Source organism: Gavialis gangeticus, unplaced genomic scaffold (genome assembly GCF_001723915.1).
Source record: "Gavialis gangeticus isolate Ggan-Ray unplaced genomic scaffold, GavGan_comp1, whole genome shotgun sequence".
Lineage (NCBI taxonomy): Eukaryota > Metazoa > Chordata > Crocodylia > Gavialidae > Gavialis > Gavialis gangeticus.
In genome coordinates this window covers 175178635-175199576 of record NW_017729022.1, presented here as the reverse complement: position 1 = coordinate 175199576, position 20942 = coordinate 175178635, and the positions used below count along the sequence as shown (strand labels likewise).

Here is a 20942-nt window from a genome sequence, read left to right as displayed (position 1 = left end):
GGGGTCAAACGACCCCAGCAGGGTGTTCATCTAACCTCCTCTTAAAGACCCCCAGGGTAGAAGCCATCTCCCACTCTACCTTGCCATAAACCTGTTGTAGCCTGTGTCCCTACCCTATGTTACTACAGCTAGAACCTAGGTTTAGTCCATGCTGAAAATTCCCCTTTCCACTGGCTGCCAGGCTCTTGGCCTTGTTAAAATAAAGCATCTATTTTTAAGCCAAATAACTGCTTGATGTTTAGATGATGCAAAGCCTCTGACAAAAGGACATGCACAGAGCCCCCACCAGCAACCCTTAGTCAGGCAGTGCTCCCCTTGAAGCTAGTGAAAGCTTCCCTGAGCTATGGACTGAAAAATAATTTGTTCAGATAGTTTATAAGCTCATCTCATAAACAGTGTTCTTGTGGTTTGACTCACCACCATGTTTATGATGGAGCTTATGAGCAGAAGATAGCAGAAAACATTTGCAGCTATCACTGGTCTTTTAGAAAAGGAGGGAAAGATGTTGCTAAAACATGCAGTGGGATCCCACTGTTTGAGTCTGGGCTACAAGCACTGGCCTCAGAATGCTCATTTGACATCATGTCTGTAACTGGTGATACTTTTGTATTCCCCTCCCATAAGGTGCTTCTCATGCCATGTTAACCCCTTTAGAAGGGTGAGTTCATTGAAACTGAGGACGTGCAGAAAATGATCTCTCTAACCAGTAATAGCCCGGCATTGGCAGGCTTTATGGTCAGGTTAAACAAGAAGCAACAGAAAGGTCACTTAGTACTTGAATAAGAACAAGTTAGATAGTGCAGTACCTGAGGCAGTCCCCAAGGGAAGCTGGTAAACAGTTCATCTCGCTAGTAAAGAATGGCTGGAGAAGTGCTATGTTCAGATTCCTAATTGAGTTCTTTGGTTATTAAATAGGATGATGATCTTCGGAGGGGCAGGGGGTAGGGCTTGAGCTAGAAATAAGCAAAAATATCATTGTCCCACTTTCAGCTGGTACAATAAAAGTGTCATGGCTTGCTTAAAGGGAGAAATATCTGCTACTGCTAAGGTGAGGGGAACGCCAAAAGCATTAGTGCTGATTGTCCTCAAGGAGCAGAAATGCATGGGAAACACCAGTTGCTAAAATAATTCACCCAGATCCACTTTTAGATGCAGAAAAAGAACTGAGTGATATGATGAAATGGCCCCTTTATGGCACTTTTTATATTAACATATTGTTAGCAATTTGCTCCTGTTACTACATTCAGTAGAGCTCTTTGTCACTGAAGGACATTTAGGACATTCTGACCAAACAGACTTTACTCCAGTTTCCGGTCACATTTGGAAGTAGGGTTTAGTTTCCTCCTTTCTCCCAATCAACAAGACTTTTGCTCTTCATTTAAAATAGATAAAAGGAGACAATATTTCTATACAAGGTAAAACAGAGCTATAAATTTATCCAGTCTTCCAGGTTTATTGATATTAGCATTAAGAATTCACTGCTGCAAGTTACTATACAGAGCTCAGTGGTGGGAGCCATTATTGAGGTGAACTGGATTTGGTATTTATTATAGCTGTGCCCACAGGGTCATAGGAAGTAGGATAAAATAAGAGTAACACCAGTGACTCTGCTTTTACATATTAACTGATAACCTGGGGTCAGGAAAACATTTTCCCCAAAGAAATGCTTTTGCACTTTGTTTTCCCCTCCACAATTTCCTCTGAAGCATTCTGTTGGACTAGACATACCTTTTAACCTGTGTCAAGCTGATTACTGTGTTCCTGCTGAAGGAGAGAAGGGCAAAGGGGATATCTTTATACAGAACCATTTAAAACGTAGATAGTAATTCTTTGCAACAACTATTTCAGATATCGGGTAAGAACTGACAAGTCAGTTTCTCCTACTATATGTTGCTGCAGTGAAATCAGAAACCCATGTTTCTGGCATCACGCTTTGTTAACATTTAGATGAATGCAAAATTACAGACAGAACTTGTTGACTTCTCTGAAGAATCAGTTGGTAGTGATAGATGGCCTAGGAGTGAGCTGGGGCATTGTCAAAGCATAAGATACCTTCAAAAACTAGAGCATCAAATACAAAAAAGTAGAAGTGATGGGCCTCACAAAGTAATCTGTAGGACTCTCCTATATGATAGTTCATCTTGAAAGATACTTCTTTGAATTATTTAATTAATTTTCATCTTATTCCTGAAATTGTAAATATAGTCCTCTGAGTACTTAATATTTCTGATACTAGATGTTTCTATTCACCTTGTTGCACAGGTTGTATTTGCCATCATAGTAAAAACACATTAATTCAATTTATTTCTAAGAAAGACAGAAAAGGTTATAACATTTTATTTTCTGTGCCCCTCTTGGAAGCAGAAATAGAAGAGGACAAGCAAAACATTTTTGAAATGTCAAGGCTTTTACCACTAGGGGGTGTAAATTGTGTCAGCTAATTCTTTTAGAGTTAAAATGCATTTGTCAGGTTTTTTACAAATATATATGTTTTATGAGAGAAGTTAAAGAATTGCCTTTATGCTTCATATTGAAAGTTTAAAGGGCTTTAAAAATATTTTAATACAAAACTAAATAAAACTGCAAGAGAATATACAAAGACGACCTGATCTTTCCACCTTACTCATTTTAGAATTGGCATAGCCAAATGTGGATTTACAATGCCAGGATCCATATGTGGTCCCATCAGCCCAGTTTCAGGTTTGACTGAGTTCAGAGAAGTGCTGCTGAGGTCAGCAGAAAGGGCCTTGGTAGTAGATCCTAATAAAGAATAGATGTTTAACAGCAGGACTGGCTGAGGGAAGAGGCAGGTGTTGCAAAGAGAGACTTCAATTTCTGAGTGAGCAATTTGTATCCAACACAGGATGACCGTGATGAGACATTATTGTCATCTAATGTCTGTTCAGTCCAGTTGCTACTGGAGTACTGTCTTCTTTAAAAATCACTGTTGCAGTTGGCACTAGCTGGTTCTTTTGTTGCCATGACCAAGGGGACAACCTAAGGATTGACCAAGCCATAGAACTCAAGTGCCAAGAGTTAGTCCTCCATATTTGTGATGAGGTCCATTGGCAAGGCAGTGTGAGAGGGGCACTTGGACTGCCTATCCCCATGTTACATCTGTTTTGTGAATAAAAAGACGTCAGACTGTAGTGCTGTCAGTCTGGGCCCTTCTTGAGCATTTTTGAAAATTTGAGTTATTTGGTGGAAGAAGAAACTTAGTAGGCTAAATCCTGAGCATCCTCCCTGTGTTCACTTTAGAATACAGATACCTGTGGCCAGGGAGAGACCCAAGCTGTGTCTTGTGCAGCGTCATTTTAAAAGTAAATTAACTTTTATAAGGACTTTCATTTCAGTAACTTAAAGTCACAAAATGATGATGAGTAAAACTGAAAGCGTGGAGCAAGTCTGAGTTATGAGGCGCATTGTCTAAGAAAGGCCTACACAGGGATATGGAATAGCAGAGTATGCATTTTGGTACATAAAAGAGCCATTGCACCATCACACATGAGCAGAGGTACTTGCTGTGCACTATAGTTTCCAGTTGCATAGGTGCAGGCATTTTGCAAGCACTGTTTGGATACCTATTTTTGAACCGCTGACTGTCTTGGGAGCAAGTCATGCGTTGAATACTTTTGAAGTAAATTTTAATATAGCCCTGCATCAAGCTTCCTTTGGGTATACCCCTGCCCCCATATAGGGATCCCTGGATCTTAGTGGGGCCCCTTGGAGGCTCAGGAGTCTGCTTTATTTGAGCTTGGTGACTGGGGCCTCAATTGGAAAAATACACAAGACAGTCATAGAATAGTAATTGTGTAATGTCCATACCTGTAACCAGCACCTTCACAGTTTGCTTTACAGTCTCTGGTAACTGGCTTACTGGATTCACTTACTTAAAAATGAACAAAAAGTCTTATCTGTAAGCAACAGGCCTGTGATGATGTGTAATTGATGTACTGGGTCACTGAGTAGAGTTGTGCAATTTAGATTCATTTCTTCTAGTGTCCCCCAACTTATGTATTTATACTTTTTTTTTCCCTTAGCAGCCTGTCACCAATTAAACACGCATGAACTTTTCCTGGCAATTCAGTTCATTTTCTGGCCCTCATATCCTTTGAAGCCCCTTTATCATGGAAGCTTGTAGTGAAGATCTGAATTCTGGAATTCCACTTCCTGCAGCACGTATCAGCTGTCTACTTAAGATATGCAGGATTGATTTTTGCTCCCATACTCTGTATGCCTGAATATTTTACTTATAAAATCTAGTTCATTGTACCTCAATTCCACTCCATTTTACAGGTATCATTATAATTCAGTGAGAGACAGATTATTTGTAAAGTTTTATCTGTTTCAGTAAAAGGCATTCAAAATAATTAATATCACACATTTAGTATTTCTTACTTCCAGTGTAAACCTCACTTATGTGTCAGATGGCAGAATATTATCATTCAATCCTCGGTTTCACAATGTGTCACCATAACCAAACTTTCTCCTATTAATGGGAACTGGATAAATATTTCTGTGGTCTGGAGCTGGTTTACTGTCCACTTCAGAGCTTGTAGTATCAGGACAGGTTTGTTGTTTTTCCTTATTGGCATTTAGCAACATGACTTGATTTTGCAGCCGGTTCTCAGTGTTGTGCTAATAGAGAAGCCATTCCCACTTTCCTGTTTGGAAAAGTATCTTCCTTGCTTATTGATGACTGTATTGATACTCTAGATACAGCTAACCTTATTAATAGCAATGAATATATATTATATACTGTATGCTGTAAATCTATGTTTCATTGACATGCAATGCCTCATAACACCAATACATTATAAAAAATAAAAGAAAACAAAAATCCTATTGGGATTTTACCAGCTCAGACTGAGGGAACAGTGTGGAACAGTAATAACTCTAGCTTAATCCCAGAGGTAATATGTATGGGAATGCCATCTAATGCTCTTCCCAAACATCCATAAATTCCTTATGTGATGAATAGTGCCTTAGGTTTACCAGAGGGACACTGACTTTCAGCCTTTTTGTACCATATTGCCAGCATTGCTCAGACATTTTTTTTCCCCAAAAGATGAGAGCAGTTGAACAAAAGGAAGCAAAAAGGGTTATTGCATAGGAAAAGCTGGCCTACTTTCCCAGTGGCCATTATCCTACGTATCCAAAAATAGAGCAGCCTACTGGATATGCAAAGGTAGGATCCCTCCACAGAGGGAGGAAAAACGAGACTTAGATAAACTGTTCAGATACATCTTGTGGATTTAGGCAGCTTTGAATGATAAAAGTGGGACCTAGGCATTGTGCTGTCAGCACATTCTGTGGAGACTGATTAGAAGGCGATTTTTGTTTAATTTGTAGGTTCAGTTCTTTTCCCATCCTTTGTTTTGGGAGCACAGCACCCAGCAGGTTACTGAGCTGAAGTACAAGGCTGGCCTCACCCACTGGGAATGCAGTTCACTGCTGTGCAGACCACATGAGGCCTGTGCACTACTGAAGTCCTGTAGGGTCTTTAGTGGGACATAAGCATTATGCTGTGCCCTTCCTTACAGGTAAGCTCGACCCCACTTGTGTGACACTAAGCAGTTCGCTTTCCTGCCTGAGCTCCATCCCCCCAGACACAGTTCCCTCACATTCTCAGTATCTACTATATCCATATGTTTATGGATATTTATAAAGTGGCCACCCCTTAACACATGCATTGCAAAAGGAAGTGTCATGCTCTTTCACTTTCACTGTTGTGCCTCTATCTTTACTCCCTTCCTTATCATCGCATCCACGTTCACCTTGCCTTGCTTGTGTCTCATTTAGATTGTAAGCTCCTCGAAGCAGGGAATTGATGCTTTTTGTTTGTCTGTAAAGAGTCATACACAACTATGGTGCTGATGGAAATATAAATGACAATAAACACTAGAATCCATTCTGGAGAGTTACAAGTTTGATTTATTGTAAGTTCCTAGCAATAGTAAGGGTGACAGGTACCTGTGATACAGTCTAAGGAGATTGTTAGGGGAAAGGTTGGGTGCTGACCTGGGGGATCTGCCTGCTTGTGTACAGGAAGGAATTATTTGGGAATTCGATACTGTTCTCCGCATGTTCCTGCAGATTGTTTGTTAGTAATTTCACATTACCTGTGTAACCATGAAACCATCTTTCACTGCCTCTTTTTTTCTCTGTTGTCTTTGATAGCCACGTTCCCCTTACCAATCCCCTCATCATCACTCCAGTTTGATCTCCTCTCCGAGCAACTTCGAGCACATCTATCACATGACTGTTAACTCAGCTGAAAAATTCCTCTCTTATGATTCCATAAACCCAGCCTGTCCCCCAGCTCTGCGCTCTGCCCCTGGCACCCCAGCCATTATGACTCTGAGGGTAGGAATGGCTCACTGTACTAACACAGTGTGGTTTTCCTCTTGCTTGGCTAATAACATGGAAGAAACAAGCCTCTGCAAGTGCTTTCCTTCTCTTCTGAACTCTCGTGTGTCCCAGCCGGTTCGTATCCACCTTTCTACCCTGGTGCTTTCCACAGCTGGTCACGTACCAAGGAGCAGAACTTCACAGCTTAAAAAATTAAGGAAAAAAACTGCTGGATTGAACCTCTTTCCTGTGAAAGTAATGTCATGTTTTTAATTGCCTAATGGGATGTGGGACATTAAATGGTAACGGTTTACATCCTACAGCGTGCATCCTACAGCAGTCAGTAGCGGGGGGCTGCGTTCTAGATAGCTGATAGGGCTGGGGAAAGGTCGACTAATAATAATGCACTTTCTTTAAATGCAAGTTTTGCAAGCACCCTTCAGAGAGTAAGAGAGAGTTTCAGTGCCCGGCAGAGTTTACAGCCAAGCTTGAATAAGAAGGCAGACAAAAGATGGGAATAAGGGCAAAACAATTAAAAATAATACGAGCTTTTTACACAGATAGCAAATCCCAAGAATACCAGAATGCTTAAGCTGAGATAAGAGGTGATTAAATCATTCTTTTTGGGCTGGAGACCATCTTTTTGTTCTGTTTGTGTGCACCCCCCTCCCCACAAGTGGGGCCCTGGTCCATGAATGAGGCTCTTAGACACTGTGGTAGCATAAATAGTAATAAAATAATAAGCTACTGCAGGACACTTCTTTGCAAGTTTGGGAAACCCAAATGAGAATAAGGTGGCCAGCTTCTCCCTATGAGCTCCTGTGGCTGAGAGGCTTTTTCAGGTGTAACGCCAGCAAGAATTTAGACCCTTGAGGGGAAAATTATTCTTTTCTCATGAAGTGGGAGAAAGGCACAGTCCAGAGGCAAAGCTGTTGGCAGGAAAATGTTGGGAGGCATTGTTAGACATGGAAGTTGCCCATGTACGGCTAAGTCCCAAAGAGTTAATGCGTGGCCAGTTGTCCTTGTCACGACCTGTTACAACTGTAAGCAAGCACAAAATATTAATAAGCAAAGCCACGGTGTTTTGTAGTGCATGTAGGTATCTTGCACCTAGTGTGGTCAGTCTGTATTTACTCTCAAGGTGTTTCTGCTGGGCGGAGCCTTGTGCCAAATGTCTGAAACCAGAGCACCCCGTTTAAGGCCAAGCAAGGCCTTGTCCAGAAGGGGTGAAGTGCTCTGTGCTGCGAGCGCGGGGCTGGGATCTGCTCAGCACTGAGCTTCCCCCTAAGTCCCGGTTTGCATGAGTGCATTGAAAAAGTCAGAGTTTGTTGCATTGCAGCATTTTCACTTTACCACAGAAGTTTCTATATTTAAAATACAGTGGGACCCAGTCCCTTTTCCTTACCCTTTCTCAGGTAAGTAAGGCGACAGCAAGCAGGAAGAACTGCATGTGTAGGTACTCACTATATGCAGTCATAGTAACAATGTGGACCTTGGTTTAAGAGCACTGCTTCCACTGCCAGTGCACTTACATAGCAATCAAGGGTGTGAATGTGGAGGGATATCGGGGAATCCAGAGCCTTGTGATTGCAGGCCCGTTAGCTCACCTAGAGGCTTTTATGAAGGAGCACATTCTGGCTGAGGGAAGAAACGGCATGGAGTCTGGAAACTGTCTGGGCAACAGGGAACCAATATTCTTGTGTCCAAGGGGCTCCTCATGGCAATTGAATGGATTAGGACTCAGATGGAGCTGGGATGGGCCTGAACTAGAGACCTGAAGGGGACAAAATCAATGCTGGGGTGTTGAAAGCAAGTCTAGCACACAAGGACCGCACGTATTGCCCTATGATCAAAATAATCTTTCACTGGAAAATACTACGCCAAGATTAATTTAGTGATGGGTAGACTCGTTTAGTGAGTCCCGATAGGGGGACAGCTAGAAAAACCAGGGGAAGCCACCCAACAGCCAAATTCCCATGGAAGCTGCAGTCCACCCAGTGCCATGGACATGTAGAAGACCCCGGAGCAGAGTCTGAGGAGACGGAGCGGGGGAGGCCTCACTGTGATGAGACTTGGGAGTAGATCAGTGTTTGCAGGGTGGATGAGTCTGGGTCTGCTGCTACACAGATGAGCAGCTGCTGCATTTGTGGAGCACAGCAGCTCCACCACAGTTTTACTCCCCGACTAAATCTGCGATGCACAGAGCTAATTTGGGGCTTTCACTGTGTCTCAAGCTTATAGTCTGCTCCATCAGCAGCTTCTCTGCTGGGGAGGGGAGGTTCCTCTGCAAGGGTATTTCTTCTATCCATTATTCCCCCCCCCCCACCCGCCCCATCTTAGTCCAGCAGCAGGGAAGGATAAAATATGCACAGGTTTGAATTGCTTGAGCTAAACCAGATTGTTTGTTTCTTAAAGGCTCACAGTTAATTCTGAATGATTGTTTTAATTTGCTGCTGCTGGTTTGTTTTTCATAACTGCTGCTTCTAACTGCCATTTTCTCCCTGGTGCCGGTTTCTTCTTTGTGTTGCGTGCACATTGCTCTGTTGCTATTTTTGCATTTAAGTGCCAGGGTCACTGGGATTTGTTTTTAGACAAAAGAACAATGAGACCTTTGCTTGTTGGGGTAGGGAGGAAATCACATAGGTGGAATTACATGGACTTTGCAAACAGATTAAAAAAAAAACAACAGCAGTCAAATCTGAGGCTGCAAGCCAACCTGACTGGGTTTGAGTTTTACACTGTTATGGCTGATCTCTTTCAAATGCACGTATCGGTCACTAGTGGCCACCTTCCTAGCTCCATCCCGCACACCCCACCCATCCACCGGTTGTGGCTGCTCAGCCTCTGGTAAGGAGAGTTGCTGCCTTGTTATTATTGAACATCATTCTTCTCTTTGAGAAACCATCCGCTCCTTGTCTGACAGGCACTGAAGCCGCCTCCTTGTGATTCCAATATATTAATCACAATGTATGGTATCAAAGTGCTGTATTTTGGCTTTTCCTAACGTGTCTCAAAACACCACATCTGCTCTATAGTTAAACACCGGGTACGTCATCCCCTTATCACTTGTTCTGTGCAGTCTTCACCCACTGTCAGCATGCTCAAGCTGAGATCTTCCTGGGTGTTGCAGGACACACAGACTGACTCCACATATTCTTTTATGGTAAATAAGATAATTTAAAATATAGTTTGTGTATTCACTGTTTTTCTGAAAAAAGGGCATACAGGCAATACAAGATAATATTTAATTTGACTATTTTGAAGGGTGCTTGTCAGCCCTACAGATTTGCTGAAACAGCTGGAAACAATCCAACAGCAGGGAGATAAATTGGCAAATCAAATAGGGCTTTTCCATCCCTGCAGTCTCAGGTTTGCTTATGCAGGTAGCAGAGAGAGATTCTGAATTAAAAAAAAAATCAAGCCTCTTGTGTGGCTTGTTGCACATGAAAAATGAGGAGTTCATGTCATGTGGGAAGATGAGGCAGAAGTATTCCCTGTTGTTGGAAAATTGTTCATAAATGTAGGTTAGGAACAGTGGCAGTAACAACAGACAAGTAACAATAATAATACTTACTACACATCCCCTAGCTGCTTTGTTAAGTCTATTCCAGCCATTATAAACCCCCTCCTTAGCTATACTATTATATAACCTACCTAGAGAAACTGATACATACTCTATAAGTAATAGATAGGTTATCATCTACCGTATACTTAAGTACTGCCCCTGGATACCAACAAATCAGGAAGGAAATTTGTATTTCTATTAAGGGTATAGGCTAACACAAAATAGTTCAGACTGATTTCCCTATACAGTGGATTTAAAACATTGGTTTGCTATATCTGTGTTATTACCACATTGCTAAAGGGGGAAAGCCACACGGGTAATTTAACGATTCCTCAGTAACTCACACACACGCACACCCCCCATTCACTATTAAAATGCTGCATCCCTAGCTGTGTGTTCAGCTCTTTCTATCCTCTTTCCTTCTGGAGACAAAGTAATGACGTGGGCATTTTTCTCATGTTTCTTCCCTGAAAGATGAATCTGAGAAGGTTCCTTTCAGTACTGTTAAGAGATCTCTTTTCTTGTGGTGCTAGTAATACAATTAAACATAGCTCAGAGGAAGTAAAAAGGAAAAAAAAAACCCCAATCAAATGCTAATTAGTCCTGTTTAGGGTTAGGGGGTTACAATATCATTCAACAAGAGCAGCTACTGATTCTGCCAACTCCGTGCAAAAAAACCCAAAACTAGCATAGAAGTAATGGAATAACTGAGTTGGGTTTTTTTCCCAGACATCACCATGACATAGTAAATGTGGCATTTGGATTAAATGTGTATGTCTAATGGTACAGCATATTACTGCACAGAGATAATGAAATAACTTCAAAACTCAAAGCAGGATATGAGAGACAGACAGAGAGCAAGAGACTAGTGCTTGTGTGGTACCCAAGCATCGCTATGCCATTCAGACATACTCACTGGGACTGAGGCTGCCCTGCTTGTTTATGATCCAGAATATGTCCCTGATTGATTGGATAGTCTCAGACAGAGCCACACAGGGAGCAGAGATCAGGGCAGATCCAACCTCATAGAGGGCTTTTATTCTTGTTGTAAGTTTCATTAACATCCGTGCCTACGAGGGCAACTACAGTTGTGAATTATTTTGTACACTTGGCTATATTATGCTAGTCTGAAATAATGTGGGGCATTAGTAGTAGAAGGAAATAAGCTGCAAGGCAAACATACAATCCAAAAAATAAATAGCTGAAGCTTGGACTCAGCTTTAGGCTAGGTGAAGCCACTTTGGGCTCTGGATATATTTCTTACAAAGAAGTTGTATTTCTTCCCCTGCATGGAGAGGTTTTATATAGCCAATTCTCATTAGTTCTAATGATTTATTTGTGCAAGGAGGGAGCCTGATAAATGCATTTATATTTAACCAAAGATCAAAGACAAACAGGCATGTTGGAAAGCCCTTATCAATGTGACCAGGAAGCAGTCCTGTATACGAAGACTGCAGGACTAAGTGTGCTGAAGTCTTTTTTAGTTTTTCCCCTCCCTGTGATCCCCTCTAAAATTACAACACTGAAAACAAATTTCCCAGAGTTTGTTGCTCCAAACCACCATTCCTCTTTCTTCAGAGGTGCAAGAGAAATTGGAGGTAGTCTAAGAATAATGTTGTAGCTGTAATGATCCAGAATTTATGCCAGAGGCAAAAGATACCATCCTAATAAATCCTTATTCAAACAACTCTGTAGTTGAGATAAAGTTAGACAAGCTTTTGAATGCAAGACATTCTTCGTCAGGTTTCTGATCACAGGAAGCCAGGGACAGCATAGTCATAAATATATAGTCATGCTGTCCCTGGCTTCCTGTGATCAGAGACCTGATGAAGAATGTCTTGCATTCAAAAGCTTGTCTAACTTTATCCCAACTACAGAGATGGTTAAATAAGAGAGATCACCCTAAGAAATCCTTGCTTTTCATATAGGAATTTAAGACACTCCTGCAGCCGAGTGGTGAAATTCACCAGTAGGCAAAAAGGGATTGCCCCTTTAAACTGATAAGGCATATTTTCAGCCCAGCTCATGCATGGCCAGTTCAGAAAAACAACTTTCAGGTGTGTGGTGGCAGGAAAAGCAAAGCAGTGGAACAAGCCCTAATTTGAGATAACAGCAAATCAAAGTAGTTGCAAAAAAACCTGTGACTAGTATTCGGACGAGGCCTTTCTGTCCAAGCAATCTGAAACTAAAAGGCTAAATCTGCTCTTGGCGACATCCACGTCGATCTAGACTGACCCTGCTGAAACTAATCAGGTTTCTTTAGTATAGCTGTAGGCAGTTTGGCCCAGTGTTTCTGCTTAACTGCATGAAGCACACGACAGGCACGTGGCACAAGTAACATTGTTCTTCTTAACAAATAGATCTATCGCACATGACGCTATTGAAGAGACCCAGTTTAATAAAATATTGCTTGGAGAAACAGACCCCAAAAAAATATGCCACGTTTGTTGGGCATCTTTTTAGTATGTCATTGAAATTGATATCAGATGTTAGACTCCCAGAGCAGCCCACTAAGGAAGTTCTACCAGGGAGTCTTTCTTGGTCATCTGCATCTGTCCATGTAATTCAGCACCATACTGTCATGCTGTGTGATCTTCCAGCCTCTGCACTAAGTTGCAGAATACTATCTTGCAAATTTGCTGACCTACCCCTGAGGTGATCCAGCTCTGGTAAGACTGGGGCATTACTTGGACTTCTTAGTTTCATTTGGTACCTGCCTGCCTCCAGCACTGAATCAGCAGTAGATGAATTAATTAAAACATTTTTCTCCATGTTTCCCTGCGTTGCAGAACCTTCGGCCTCAGGAAAGTCGGACCATGTTCAGTGGCTCTGTCAGCATCCCATCTATCACAAAATCCCGCCCCGAACCAGGACGATCAATGAGCGCTAGTAGCGGGTTGGCAGCAAGTAAGTTACCAGGTCTGTCTTGCCTTAAATTGCATGTAGAAACATGGAAAGCTAATGCTGGGTGCTCAGTATTGGCTTGACTGCTCCCACTGACGTCAGTGGGAGTGTTCGAGCATTGACCTTGGTAGGAGCTCTTGGGCAGATATCAAGTGATACTGAAAACCTCACATGCTTGTTTCTCTGTTATTGACATTATGATGGCCAGGATCAGAATCTAAACTGTTTGTCTCTCCTGCGGCTGCGTAATGACTGCTTGGTTTCGGAGTCAAGGGCAAATCAACCATTGGCTCCAGTGCTGCTTTTTTCCTTTGTTGTTGTTGCAATTTGCTACTGGTATGGCTAACACATGTAACAGCAGTGGACAACTGGCTGCTGACAGAGAAGGGTTAATTTTTTAACTCTTTGTCCTCCCATGGTCCTGTCCAGATATTGCAGGGTCCAGTGCATGATCACATAAAGTGTGTCATCCAGGGCATCCGGGAATACAGAGAGGAAGGTTTTACTGGAAAGCAATGGGGGACCATGAAGCAGCCATTGGCCAGCCTAGTATATGTCCCTACAACCGCTGTTTCCTTGCGCCTTTTAGGGTCGTCAGCACAGAATGGCAGTGCTCTGCGGCGGGAATTCTCAGGAGGGAGCTACAGCGCAAAGCGTCAGCCTATGGCATCGCCATCAGATGGGTCATTGTCTTCTGGTGGTTTGGACCAAGGCAGTGATGTGCCGACAAGGGACTATGAGCGGGAGGTGAGTAACAGGAGTAGAGGGAAGAAATCTGAGGGCTCTAGATACAGCCATGGTCAAACAATCCTCTTGTGTTTGCTTATGGAAGCCTGGAGTAAAGTGAATGCAACAGGACAGAATCTGGCCCCAAAGGCTCAGCTCTCGTTCATAATCATGTTTTCTCTATTACAGCCATTGAGAATTCCTGGTATATGAAGTACCTCGAAATATGTTAGCTTTGAATAGTTGGGCAAAAAATGGGCCCCTAAGCATAGCAAACCAGTAAGACTCACGAATGCACTAGGTTGGTAAAATAACTGCATGGCATGATGTTGATTTTGACCTACCCCAGCTAAAAGTGACATTATTCCTTGTGTCCTTTGGCAGCCAGGAAGCTTAGCCCATAAGCAGATGTTTTATAGGAAAGATACTGATTATATATCGGAGGGTCTCTAGTCAAGTAGCTAATTGTAAAAATTCAGAAATTGGCCATTTCTCTCAGACTGTTGTCTCTATTCTGCCAAAATATCAAATGACAGTCAAGGGTAGCCCCTGGCCAGGGCTTGGAATTAACCTCCATTCTGGAAGTTGCAAAGAGACAAGTGATTTTGATGAAGCTCAATCAGGAAAGTGGCTTCCTAATTGAATAGAAGTGCAAAACTGTTGAGGCAGACACACAGTATTTATATTAGCAGAAATAAAGAGCAGACGTGTGAATTAAGTCATACACTAGTGTGAGTCACTACTCTGCTGTAGTCACCTGGCAAAAAACCCTGAGTCCTACAGTGACTCTACAATGGTAGAAGTGTTGCATGTCCACACCTCCCATCAGTTTTGACTTGAGCAATTATCTGCAGCTCTCCACCCAGGGGTAATGTGCTCTAATAACGGCCTGTAGTCTTTTCTAGGATAAGGTGGTTGTCCATCTGCTCTGAATCCTGGTATTATTTACATAGATGTACAGAACTGGGATAAATTAAACTGAAGGAGACATGCTGTGCCTCCACGCCCAGCTTGTGTCTGGTCACAACTGCTGCATGAGACTCCAGAAGTAGCTGAGAGTTAAGCAGCAGCTTAGGGTTACAAAACTGTACAAACTGAGATTATCCCCGACCCCCTCTTCCCTCCCAGAAACAGGGCAGCTGTCACCTCCCCTTCAGCTGGTAGCCACTTCCCCCGTGAGCTGGCACCACTCATGCCTTACATGAACCGAGCTTCAAACAGTTCACTAAAACACAACAGAAAAGTAAATGCTGAGCAAATTACACTGGTATAGCTGTTCAATCTATATTAGTGGACATAAAAGCTAGGGGGAACATATGCAGACATCTAGTCTCTGCTGACTTGTTCAAATGTGTGTCCTCTTTAGTCTCAGACAAACTTGCCTTCCATTACGCTGTTACTTATTGATGTTCTTCTGCATCTCTGGGGTTGCAGGACTCGGACTCACCACGACATTCTACGGCTTCTAACAGTTCCAACCTGAGCAGCCCTCCCAGCCCGGTTTCTCCTCACAAGACCAAGAGCCTCTCCTTGGAGAGCTCTGACCACGTGAGTTGGGACTCATGAACTTCAGCATTCAGACCTGACATCACAGCGGCTTATCCCCTGGCTTCCCCTTCACTCGTCCCAAGTTCACTTTCATCACCCTTTCCCCCTCTAAGAGGATCGTGGGGGTGGGGAGGGAGTAAGATAAAAGGTTTGCCTTCTCCAGCACCATTCAGTGCTGCCTCATCTCCCCCTCCCCAGATTCAGCAGCAGCGAACAAGCAAACCTAGGGTGTTGGTAAATAACAGATACAGTAGATTTGTATTAGCACTGGTTTCATTTCATGTGGTCACAGCTGCTTTTCATCATTAAAGGTAACTTTACCCCATCCCACTTCCAGAAAGGTAATTTAAATAGACCAGAACACTATCCGTAGAAGAGAAAGGCAATGGCTTTTGTTTTTCAGCCACTAGCTCATTATTCTGTATGAAAGTAGCACAGAGACCCCGCCTCTGGTGGGGAGCAATCAGCACGTCTAAGAGGCACATAAAAGCTTTCAGCCAGCCACCACGTTTGAATGTCAACCTGATTGTCGCCAGCAAATCCTTATTGATTAAAACAATGCATATTTTAGTACAGTACAGAGTTTAAATAAATACGCAAATTTAAGAGTGAAATACGTATGTATATATTCAAAGAGAAGAAGCAGCATCGAGTATGCAGCAGAAGATGGATGCCTATTTAAGAGATCCTTTAATTTAAAAAGATATGTGGTGTTCCTGTTTTCATACCAAGTAGTACACAGATTTGAGGCTTGGCCTAAAATTATGCAGGAGGAGAGACATTCCCTTTGGGTAACTTTGGGTAACACTGCACTGTCGGAGATTTTCCTCCAGTGTGCTCAGTGACGAGTCTTTCCGCTCGTCAGGAACAGAACTGAAGCCATAGCCCTCATTTTAGAGACAGCCCTATCAGTCCTTTGGAAGAACGACACGGATATAAAAGTGAGCCCTTCCCATCGACACCTGAGAGCAGCACCCAACCACAGTGTTGTCAGGGTGTCAGGACTTGAGAGGGAGCATATCACCCACGGGCTCCCAGCTTGTTGCTGGATACAGTATACATCCCAGGGCAGTGATGGGGTTAAGGCAGCAGGAACTGTAAGAAACACTGTTTCTCAAAAGGGTCAGCGACTGACCTGGTTTCATTAGGGAGGGAATGGTCTTCCAAGCCTCTTTGGCCATTTATTAACCATAAAGCTGTTACATTTGTTACCAAATATTAGCATATAATCTACATCAGCCAAATGTGAGTGCCGTTAGCCTGAAAATAGCCTCTGTTGAATATGTTGTTGCTGTAGCATAGTGAAGAACCTTGAAGACTTTGACCTAATACTGTTCATGCTGTGGTAGTTGAAGACACCTGATAGCCCAGAACTGCCGTGCTGAAGAGGTTCATTATTCCCCCCACCCCCCAATTCTGGATTGCGTTTAGTCATTTCTATCCAATATCCTGCTGTTTTGGTTCTTAGCGCAAGGCAGACTGCAGGGCAGAAAGAACTCCACCAGAGGGCAGGTCCCACAGAAGATGCAGTCTGCCTTTCAGCAACAGGAGCCGGATGACCATCATTAAATGAACCGAATGAAAGGGGGAAACATAACCTGCAAATGGACACGAAAGAGGAAAGTCCTTTCCTTTTGTTATTTACCAGGATGAATGTGCTTTTTGTTTGGAAACACATGCGTGTGCATTTTCTTCTCAGAAGGATCACTGCTAGCTTTCTGCCACAACCACCCCAAAGGGCTTCTTGTATTTAGAAAACTGATTGTGCGTGTTTTAGTACCATTATCGCTTCTGTCAAACCACTCCAAGCCATTCCAGTTCACAGTATAAAGTATTTCACCCAGAGTAAGAGATGCTGAAACAAATGGCGGTTTTGCTGGATTTTTCTTCCCAGTGGAAAACACGGGTAAGTTCAAGGATGGGATAATCCACAGGCCTGGGTGAAATACAGATATAAGCAGTAGGATGCAGATCATTGTCTTCACCATTACCCATGCTGGGTCTCCTAGAAAAGATCTGTTTTATTCTGCAAAGATCGGATTGTCCATATGAAATAACATATTGCAGAGATATTTTGGGGCGAATGCAGGACTTGTCCATTGTGTATCACGTCCAAATCCTGTCTATCCAGTTTGGGTTTTCAGCATATCAAGTTAGTGGCGTGTGTTTCCTTGTCACAGCTGGAAGCTAGCATTCCTGCAAGCTTGGCATTGCATATTCAAATCTATACCAAGCAGCCAAACACTTCAAGTTCATTCCAAGCTAGTAACTTCTCATGGCATTGTGGGAGAGACAGGGCACAGGGACTGGGCATTAGCTGAAGCTCACTAGCAGTTTTTCCTTAAAGGCTGTACCAAAGGCTTCTCCTCTTCTTACAATTCCCTCTTTCCAGTGAAGTCCATCACATCCACGTGTTCTTCAAAACCTTCCACACTAGTTTTTTATTTATTTTATGGTGCATTTAAATATTAAACCTCATGCTAAAGGAGGCATTTGAACCTTTAGGTTTTTAGGCTAAAAACTGGTCATACTTGAAGCAGTTCTGACTGATCCTAGTCAAACCCTGCTTGTCCATGGAATGAATGGCAATTAAATTAGCCCCGATTGTCCCAGGAACAAGTGCTATCACAGATATTTCACAGGTACTTAAAGTGGGACAGTGGACTTGTACATCTGCAGGATCCCAGGAAAAAAAGGTTTTGTTCTGGGAGAAGTCTGACAGTCTGTTTTTAGCCTGAAAGAAACAATGCATGGTAGTCCCCTTATCTGACCGTGTAGTCCTTTTTAACCAGTCTGCGCTCCTGAAAAATGGAACCAAAGACCCAGCACATTTTTAAAAGAACCATAAACCAGTGGACTTGCTGTGGTGCCTGTGATCCTGTTTCTTGTTACAGACTTACATTTTCAGATGTAGCATCCTCTGGTTATGTTGCAAAGCTGAATTCCATAAAGAAAACCCAACTGGAGGAGGTCTGCACTGTTAAACATAGTCTGGATTTTCTAGGCTTTAGCAGTGTCCTTTAAGATGACTATTTAGTCATACTGTACATTTTACACAAGCCACAGTACTGTTAAAGAGAAAGAGCAATGGATTTCTTAGCTGAAAAGCAAATATCCACATAAGTTATTTGAAAGGAAAATAAAATGTCCTAGGACTTAAGCTAAATTTTATGTTGTCTTGGACCATTTGAATAGATGCTGATTTCTCCAGTGGGCCATGCAAAATCTGTTTTGGTAGTGAGCTCTTGTTATAAAATATGCATGTTGCAGATGTGCTTTTGAATTTCTCATGAGATAGGAAAAGTAACTTGGCCATTTGAACTGTACAATTCTTGTCTGGTTTCTTGGAGGCAGTTGACTTACAAGGTTTGTTGTTTGCAACTATGCAGTGTAGCATTGTTCAGTGTTTCCAGTTGCAATGCATTTACCCAGGCAATTTATAATCACCCATTGAAACTTTTGACTAATATTGTAGCATATGTTCTATGTACACAGTATATATATCTTTTTTTCTTCCTTTGCCAAGACTGAAAGCATTCTTCATTTATCAGGACCCTTTTATTTTGCTTTTGCAAATGGCTTTAGTCACAAAGAGAATCCAAATAGATTCAGGCAGCTACTGTGAGGAACACAGCTTCCAGGTGACAGAATGAAAAGGTGCAGTAAAGTAATTTAAGCTCCCACACATCACATTTGGTTTCCACATTTCATAAAGGCAGCGCTAGGTAATAGAGCTTTGGCTGTATCACACGCAAGCTGTAAGAACCATGTAGTTCATAGTTTGGAAGCACATTTCTGGCCTTGCTTAGGCAGCTTTTCTTCCCGTCTTCGCGCCTGTCTTAGGATCTGGCTTGTTAAAAGTGTGGATCATTATTATTTCAGCAATATTCCTGACTTGTTTTTGAGACCGACGAGCTTGATTCTGATAAAAATCACAGACCACATTTGTGTTGAACTCTCAGGTATGTAGTTTATGGAACACAGCAGCAGAGGCACGCAGGGCTCTGAACACAAAACAAATGAAAGCACAGATGACGGATGGCCAGGGCATATGTAGTTCGCTACAAATAGCTTTGGGCTTAAGCAAAACATTGCTCAAGCAATAGCATCAGCCTTTCAAAATAGTACTTTAAAAAAGGTCAGAATTTCTGAGGAACTGGAGCACCATGAGCATCCATAGTCTTGTATGTCCAAGAACTTTGATGGGCCAGACTGGAGGGAGAGACCCAGCTGGTGAATGGTAGAGAACAAGCGCTTTGTGCAACTCCAGCAGCATCTAAGTGGTAGGAAACCTTTTCTTCAGACCTCTTTCTTCTACAAGGTGAGCACCAAGGGTGAAATTCATCCCTGTGCAAAGCCCCTGCACCTCTTCCGCCTTATCTTGAGAACTGAAGCGATACAAAGACTTTGTGCTTTGTGCTACAAGAGTTCTCTCTCGCAAAGGAGCCTGGGACAGGACCTGTGCGCTGACACGAATCGTGCTCCAGCTACACGAGCAGCCTAGTCCTGGCAGGCTACCATGGGCTGTGTACTCAAGTCCTATTTGAGAGGCCCCCAAAGATCAGCTGTCCCACAGGCCTTTCACTTTAGACCTCACTGTGCAGAGAGGCAGTTCCACAGCTTGTCTTCTCTTCCTTTCCATTCACAGTTTAAGAAAGAACCCCTCTTTCATTCTGCAGAAGAAAGCAGTCTCATTCACAGGGAAAAAAAATCATAAATAAAACCAGTGTTGGCATTGCAAAGCAATTATACCTGCCTTTTTATGTATGACAGTTTCATATCATTTATTTTTAAAAAATATATTTTTTAGGTTTTTTCATTGTAATATTATTGTACAGTTTTGCATGGCATAGATGTAATCACTTTTTTGTTTTAGAGTATAAAAGCTGACAAGCGTGCGGTGTGGGGGAAAGACTGCTTTTTGCCTCTTCTCACTATTTGATTGTTTTATGCCCTCAATGTTGTAGAGGACATTGTAAGAGATTCTCTGCTACAGAACAATGATGTAGATTCTTTTGCACAGAAATATTTAAGGTGGAAAGTCAACAATGTAATAAATGACTTGCCACCAATATTTTACGTTGGTAACACACTTAATATTAACCTACTTTGATGTATTGCAATAAAACAGGGAACTGTTAGAAACATGGATGTTTTTGTCTTTTATCCCCTGCTATGGTTTTTTTTTTTTTTTTCCAGGGGGAGGGGAAGGGAAAGGGAACGGAAAGTGGGAGGACAAGGGAAATCGAGAATGTAAACCGATCTACACTAGTCCATTGCTAAGCAACAGATATGCACACATCCAGCATCAACAGTGCTGTCAGCTTCCTGTAGGCATTTACAGAAGACCATCAGCACCAGTTACCTTCTGTTGTGCTTTTGCTATCTTCCACTTCACTATACCGAAGTGCATCAACCACAGTTTTTCCTGAACCTTTTAATTAGCTCAATCTTTCCCAGTCTAGTGCACCTCCACATTTCCATCAGCAGTTAGTCATACCATCCTTCTTCTGAAGGCTGACTCTTAAGTGAAAGAGTGCCCAAGACTGCTATAATCAGCTTCTCCTCATTCCTTTTCTCAACTTTTTGACACCTCTTGTCTTTAAGCAAAGTGAACCCTTTGCCTTTTCAAAGAGGTCCCGACAGCCTCTTGCCTCATAAGTGATGAGGATTCTACTGCCTTTGACTTGCAGGCACAGAGCTGCTTTTGTACCTTTCCAGATCTTCATCTCCAACAAAACTTCAAATTCTGTATGGACCTCCAGAGATGCTGAACTCCCTGTCCCCATGAAAGTGGCCAGCATTCTGCCCTTAGACACCTTCTTTACCATCTGTCCCCCTGTCCTTT

The 20942-nt window shown here is 42.5% G+C and overlaps 1 protein-coding gene across 5 annotated transcripts in view; it reads left to right on the top strand.

Annotated features, from left to right (window-relative positions):
* CDC42BPA (CDC42 binding protein kinase alpha) overlaps positions 1 to 20243 on the top strand; it is a 457009-nt gene extending 436766 nt beyond the window's left edge. For 2 of the 5 annotated variants that reach the window (XM_019516554.1, XM_019516552.1), the window contains 4 exons: positions 12706 to 12835; positions 13410 to 13567; positions 14981 to 15094; positions 16563 to 20243. In XM_019516554.1, the coding sequence (XP_019372099.1) occupies positions 12706 to 12835; positions 13410 to 13567; positions 14981 to 15094; positions 16563 to 16667 (507 nt within the window). In that variant the 3' untranslated portion in view covers positions 16668 to 20243. Of the gene's footprint in view, positions 1 to 4040; positions 4972 to 12705; positions 12836 to 13409; positions 13568 to 14980; positions 15095 to 16562 lie in introns of those variants that run through there. The other 3 variants (XM_019516553.1, XM_019516556.1, XM_019516555.1) reach the window with 3 other exon arrangements.
* Positions 20244 to 20942: the final 699 nt, after the last annotated feature.